General features: G+C 36.9%; 1 protein-coding gene and 3 non-coding genes across 5 annotated transcripts in view; 2 read left to right on the forward strand and 2 right to left on the reverse strand.

The window, feature by feature from the left end:
* Positions 1-1,538: 1,538 nt before the first annotated feature.
* On the reverse strand, positions 1,539-1,610 carry trnap-ugg (transfer RNA proline (anticodon UGG)). Its single transcript has one exon. It is a non-coding gene; the product is annotated as a tRNA-Pro (tRNA).
* A 402-nt stretch (positions 1,611-2,012) lies between these two features.
* trnai-aau (transfer RNA isoleucine (anticodon AAU)) lies at positions 2,013-2,086 on the forward strand. Its single transcript has one exon. It is a non-coding gene; the product is annotated as a tRNA-Ile (tRNA).
* Positions 2,087-2,532: 446 nt separating this feature from the next.
* trnai-aau (transfer RNA isoleucine (anticodon AAU)) lies at positions 2,533-2,606 on the forward strand. The gene has a single exon. It is a non-coding gene; the product is annotated as a tRNA-Ile (tRNA).
* Positions 2,607-3,642: 1,036 nt separating this feature from the next.
* The window catches only part of hdlbpa (high density lipoprotein binding protein a), an 18,327-nt gene continuing 15,900 nt past the window's right edge, over positions 3,643-6,069 (reverse strand). For both annotated transcript variants that reach the window (XM_016282766.1, XM_016282767.1), the window contains exons 27-29: positions 5,129-5,245; positions 4,897-5,037; positions 3,643-4,773 (exon numbers count right to left, since the gene is read on the reverse strand). In XM_016282766.1, coding sequence (XP_016138252.1) covers positions 4,681-4,773; positions 4,897-5,037; positions 5,129-5,245 — 351 coding nt within the window. In that variant the 3' untranslated portion in view covers positions 3,643-4,680. The remainder of the gene's footprint in view (positions 4,774-4,896; positions 5,038-5,128; positions 5,246-6,069) is intronic.

Here is a 6,069-nt window from a genome sequence, read left to right on the forward strand (position 1 = left end):
GATGTTTATCTGAAAGTGTAACTGTAGGGGAAGGTTTAAGGTTAGGTTAGGTTTATATATATATATATATATATATTAAAAGAGGGGTTAAACTCAGGGAAAACTGAGGGGTTGAAGCAGCTTTCAGTTTAGCCCAGCTGTAGTGGCGGGCAGAAGACGCTGGTAATAAATTGACAAATCCCAGCAGACATGTGGAGGAAGTCTGGCTCTCCCATGATCTCTCCAGTGTGGCAAATCAAAACCAAATTTCCTCCTGGGCAGCAGTAGACACGGACGAACAGATACCTGCGGCCACCTGGGCCTCACTCCTAAGACTTGCCAAGACAATTTCCCTCAAATCACCTCTCTATCTTAATCTGACAGGCCTCCTCGATTAGGAGGTGTGAAAATTACTTCTCTACCCACCAGCTGTCGTTCTGAAATTATCTTAATTGTACCATGATTATGCCTCTAAGCTCCTATGAGAGCAGCCGTTAAAAAGTACTAGCAAAGATGGGAAGACCTTCAAAGTGTTAAGTGATAATGTAAGTACACAAGTCAGCAAAATATATAACACTGATCTAGTAGGTTTTGGATATTTTAATTTAAAAAATCTTACATATTGTGCCTTTTTAATCCGAACTTCACAACTTTTTGCACATAGCAGCTAGCTAGGGATGGTTCTGGTATACCTATAGGTAGGGAGTTAGGTAAATAAATCAAATGTTGATTAATTGAAGTGTTGCAAAGCTAAAAGAAGATCAAAACAGCAGACGAATTGAAATATATCTCCTGAACGTAGTGCAGCGTTCAAACATACACGGCCACAGGACACACTCAAACTTACGACAAAATTGCTCCTATAGAGTACTACAACTAAAATTACTTACTTACTTTCCAGGTAATAGAATTGGAATTAAACGATAATGGAAACATTAGTGGTGATCAAATTTCAGCAGCTGTAACATTAAATATTAATGGCCTATCATTACAAAAATGGTGTGGATTTTAAAAGAAATAATGTGGAAACAATTATTTGTACCAAATTATGTGAAAGTTGGCCATAAGGAGGCACTATAATAACTAAATTTAAATTTTTTTGCTAATAAATACGCAACCGGGAGCAAAAAAAATAATTAAAAAAATATATATATATATATATAACCATAAGTTTACGTCACATTTTTATGTTTATCTATAAAATTTACTCGCCTTTCAGCAAAAAGCTAAATTTTCTTAAAGGTCTGGTGGTTTTGTGGGACAGTTATATCGCTCATAAAAGTATGAAGATACATTACCACTGCTAAGATGATGCAAGAGAGACATTGCGTTGGCCGGGAGTTGACCCGAGTTCAAGGAAGGCAGCTATGCTAACCACTATACCACCAACGCACCTGTATTAATGTGTTTTGCGTATGTTTTTTTTTTTCATGTAATTCCGTGAAACATTCCCATTCCTCACCATTGTAATTTATTTCTTGTAGACTAATCGTAAAGTGCACACTAAAATAAAATCGTGAACCTTCCTTCGGTTTCTTCCTAAACGCTTCAAAAAGCTTGGGCTCGTCCGGGATTTGAACCCGGGACCTCTCGCACCCAAAGCGAGAATCATACCCCTAGACCAACGAGCCATACTAGCAATCTCTTGTGTCATTATGTTTTAATGATTTGTATTTGTATCATGCGTCTAGGAGTTCAGAAATAGTTTTTTTGTCATGTTTTAATAAAAACACTGTAACAGTATAATACGCGTAAATACTGTAAGTGTACATTCATACAGGGGACACGGGGATTAAACTCTAATCATACCCCTAGACCAACGAGCCATACTAGCAATCTCTTGTGTCATTATTTTTTAATGATTTGTATCATGCGTCTAGGAGTTCAGAAATAGTTTTTTTGTCATGTTTTAATAAAAACACTGTAACAGTATAATACGCGTAAATACTGTAAGTGTACATTCATACAGGGGACACGGGGATTAAACTCATTGTTTTACTTCTCATTGATTAATTGGATAAAAATAGTGGAATGGCCGGTTAGCTCAGTTGGTTAGAGCGTGGTGCTAATAACGCCAAGGTCGCGGGTTCGATCCCCGTACTGGCCAATCTTCACTTTTGTCATTTATTTCTGCAATTTATTACAAGAACACAAATTGATTAAAACTGTTCTTTTTTGTAACCGATTAAAAGGTCGATATATATTGAAAGGAGTCACTAGGCATAAAATATTAACTATAACTTATAAATATTTTTGCCCATCAATATACACTTTGTAACAAGTGCATTTATATTTAGTAATTTACCACATTCTGCACCGATACAAAATCTATGCAAAACAAGATTAAATCCAGAAATGTAAAATTCTTTGCTTGGTTATAAAAAAAAAAAAAAAAAAAACGATTTCAGAAATAGTTTTTTTGTCATGTTTTAATAAAAACACTGTAACAGTATAATACGCGTAAATACTGTAAGTGTACATTCATACAGGGGACACGGGGATTAAACTCATTGTTTTACTTCTCATTGATTAATTGGATAAAAATAGTGGAATGGCCGGTTAGCTCAGTTGGTTAGAGCGTGGTGCTAATAACGCCAAGGTCGCGGGTTCGATCCCCGTACTGGCCAATCTTCACTTTTGTCATTTATTTCTGCAATTTATTACAAGAACACAAATTGATTAAAACTGTTCTTTTTTGTAACCGATTAAAAGGTCGATATATATTGAAAGGAGTCACTAGGCATAAAATATTAACTATAACTATATTATAAATATTTTTGCCCATCAATATACACTTTGTAACAAGTGCATTTATATTTAGTAATTTACCACATTCTGCACCGATACAAAATCTATGCAAAACAAGATTAAATCCAGAAATGTATGTAAAATTCTTTGCTTGGTTATAAAAAAAAAAAAAAAAAAACGATTCAAAGTATTAATAGGTCATCTTTACATTGAAATCAATTTGTGGCTATGCACAACGGAGTATATCTTTCTCAGCTGAAGTGTATTTTACCTTCTCTTTTGCCTTTTTGCAAATAAATACACAACTTCAAATTATTTTTTTCTAATGCCAAAGTATAATTCCTGCCCTGGTTTAATAGGGCAACAATAGCTTCATTGACCAGCTCAGGAGCTATACCGTCAGTTTAAATACTTACTAATATATGGAGAAACATTCTTGTCCATTTCCTTAACATGCATGATTTTGCAGATCCAACACCCTATCAGCATTCCCTCAAAGGTCAAGACGGTCTGAACGGAGTATATCTTTCTCAGCTGAAGTGTATTTTACCTTCTCTTTTGCCTTTTTGCAAATAAATACACAACTTCAAATTATTTTTTTCTAATGCCAAAGTATAATTCCTGCCCTGGTTTAATAGGGCAACAATAGCTTCATTGACCAGCTCAGGAGCTATACCGTCAGTTTAAATACTTACTAATATATGGAGAAACATTCTTGTCCATTTCCTTAACATGCATGATTTTGCAGCTGAAAATAACTGCAGTTTTCAGAAACACCCTATCAGCATTCCCTCAAAGGTCAAGACGGTCTTATGGGGTCCTTCAATGAGAGCAATTCTAACTTATGCCATAAACACATCGTACATTATCAATTGTTATTGTGAATGTGTGAGAAATCAGTATCGCTACAACAAGTGCAGATACATTTTCAATTTTTATTTTGCTTTTTGGACTGTTTATTTTCCAGTGTTATCCATTATCGTTTCCTTTGTCATTTTTGCATAATTCTTATAAGGCTTTTAAGAGGGCCATTGCTATGGTTTCAGACCAACCTGCATAGCAACTGGAAGACAAAAAGGGGCTGGACACTGACCCATTAGCAAGAATGAGTAACACATGACATTTCATTGGCACAAAATTGTCTTTTTTCATCCTTGCAAATATTATAAGCTTTAATAAACATGATTTGTGAATATCAAAAACAAAATGAAAAAGGATAAGCAGGTTAGTGTACGTTTTAGAGACTTTGGTAACCTTGGGACTTCTACATCCCTGGGACGTCCAAAGCAAATGGCAGTTTGAAAATACTTCTGTAATAAAGAGTCCCTCTTTAAGTTGGAAAGCTGTAAAGGCTGCATCACTTCCCAGCGTTAGGAAATTAGGAATGGGGAAAGAGAAGTGAAATGTCTGCAACAAAACGGCTACCCTAGGGAACTAGACAGAAGTACAGCTGGTTACCCATTTCCTATGAATGAATCAGACTTCAACCAGTAGCAATATCTTTCAGAGGTATACAGTATATTTTTCCCCAAACCCCATTGCAAAGGCATCTATGAGACAGAGCAGCTTAATAAACCCAAGAAATATCCTTTGTAATGAAATGTTTTTTTTAATGGCATCATATCAAAAATTAAACCTGGATCGTTGCAGACCTGAAGCATGGCCAGGACTACTTTTGTTTTCCTTCAATTTGTGATTCTCTCTGAAAATGCAAACATGTTGAATCACTTCATACCAATTCAGGTGAACCTTGTAAAAGGGTCACTGAACCTTTATAAGGGCCAATGAGATAATCATCAAGACCCTTATTAGCAGAAGTAATTTGAGCAGAGGAAATGTGCTGATATATTAGGGGTCAGGGTAAGCGGTCCGTCCACATCCAAATGGGTCAAATGAGGGATTATAGTAAGGGGGAACCTGGGGTTGCAACATAACCATTGAAGGACACACATTTCAAAAACGTTTGGGTCCCCATGGAGATGATCTCGCATTAGTCACAGGTGCACCAAAACTGGGGAATTCCTCAGAACTGCTCATATCGGGGGCCTAAAACCAGAAAAAACAAGCAACAACAGGTTTAATTACATTATTAGAATTATGCATAAAACTCATGACTGATTACAATTTTCCAGCACCGTATATGGCACTGAACACACAGCATTAGTTTACCTTTTCATTGCCAATGGCCCAAGGAGCCTCCCGCACAACAAAGCCCTTGGATGGGCCTCGTGGTTCTTCCATGCTGGAGGCAGTGGAACCAGAAGGCTTCATATAGGCCATTTTGGCTTCATTTTCAACCATGTCACCCATCTGAGGGCAAAGACGAAAAATTACCTTTTTGTCAATTTAATAATAATTATTAAATTTTAATTTCTTCTGCCAAAGTATAGCATGTTCTTACATATTCCTCCTCCAGGTTTAGAAGGTGATCAATGGCTTCATCAACCCGTTCTGGACGGCCAGTCACAGTCACTAAATTGGGATCTGCAGCTCCACTCTGAGGGAATCGAACATCAACCTGAAAAAGGTAAAACAAATTATACAGACAGTTGTTAAAATTATGTATTTATGAATTTTTTTTTTTAAAGGGGTGGTTGATTGCGATTTCACTTTAACGTTAGTGTGTAATTTTGCTGTTTGAGCATAAACAATATCTGCAAGGTTACGAAACTGAAAGTTCAATGCAAACGGAGATAGTCTTTTAAAATTCTGGCAGTTTAATGCCTACAAAAACGGCTGGTAAGGACTACAAAATACTTCCCGACATCACAAACCCAGATAAACCCTGCCCTCGGGAAAAGGCAGCAAAGAGGGCGAGGACATGCTGCGCTGCTTTAGAGAAGGGGAAGAGAAAACTAGAGGTGCACGTAAAAATCTATTCATATATGAATCGCGATTCTGCCTTCTAACGATTCTAATGTATTCACAAGTTTCAAAATCAATGTTCAAAAGCAGCGGTTCTTAATACGGTTCCTCGCATCCCCCTGCTCTGCATTTCTCCCTCTCTCTCATTCAGCTCATCTCCAGCAACGAACGGTTACAATTATACACTTATTTTCACATAGCTGTGACAAGCGTTAAAACATGGACGCGAGTGCGGTTGTCGTACTGTATTAGGCCTCTCGTGATAATGAAATAACCATCTAATCGCGATTATTTGATCTAACCGCAATTAGTGCCTTTTATACGAAACGAGGGGGAGTCATACACCAAAAGAAACAGAAGAGCACCAGTTTGCTTTTCATGTACCGAATAGCCTATACAGGGCTCCAGACTCATTCTTCCCACTGGTCGCTCTTTTGCAACTAACTTTCTCAGCTGGTCGCAATATATAAATATAAT

The sequence above is a fragment of the Sinocyclocheilus grahami genome, unplaced genomic scaffold (assembly GCF_001515645.1).
Source record: "Sinocyclocheilus grahami isolate Dianchi unplaced genomic scaffold, SAMN03320097.WGS_v1.1 scaffold166.1, whole genome shotgun sequence".
Lineage (NCBI taxonomy): Eukaryota > Metazoa > Chordata > Actinopteri > Cypriniformes > Cyprinidae > Sinocyclocheilus > Sinocyclocheilus grahami.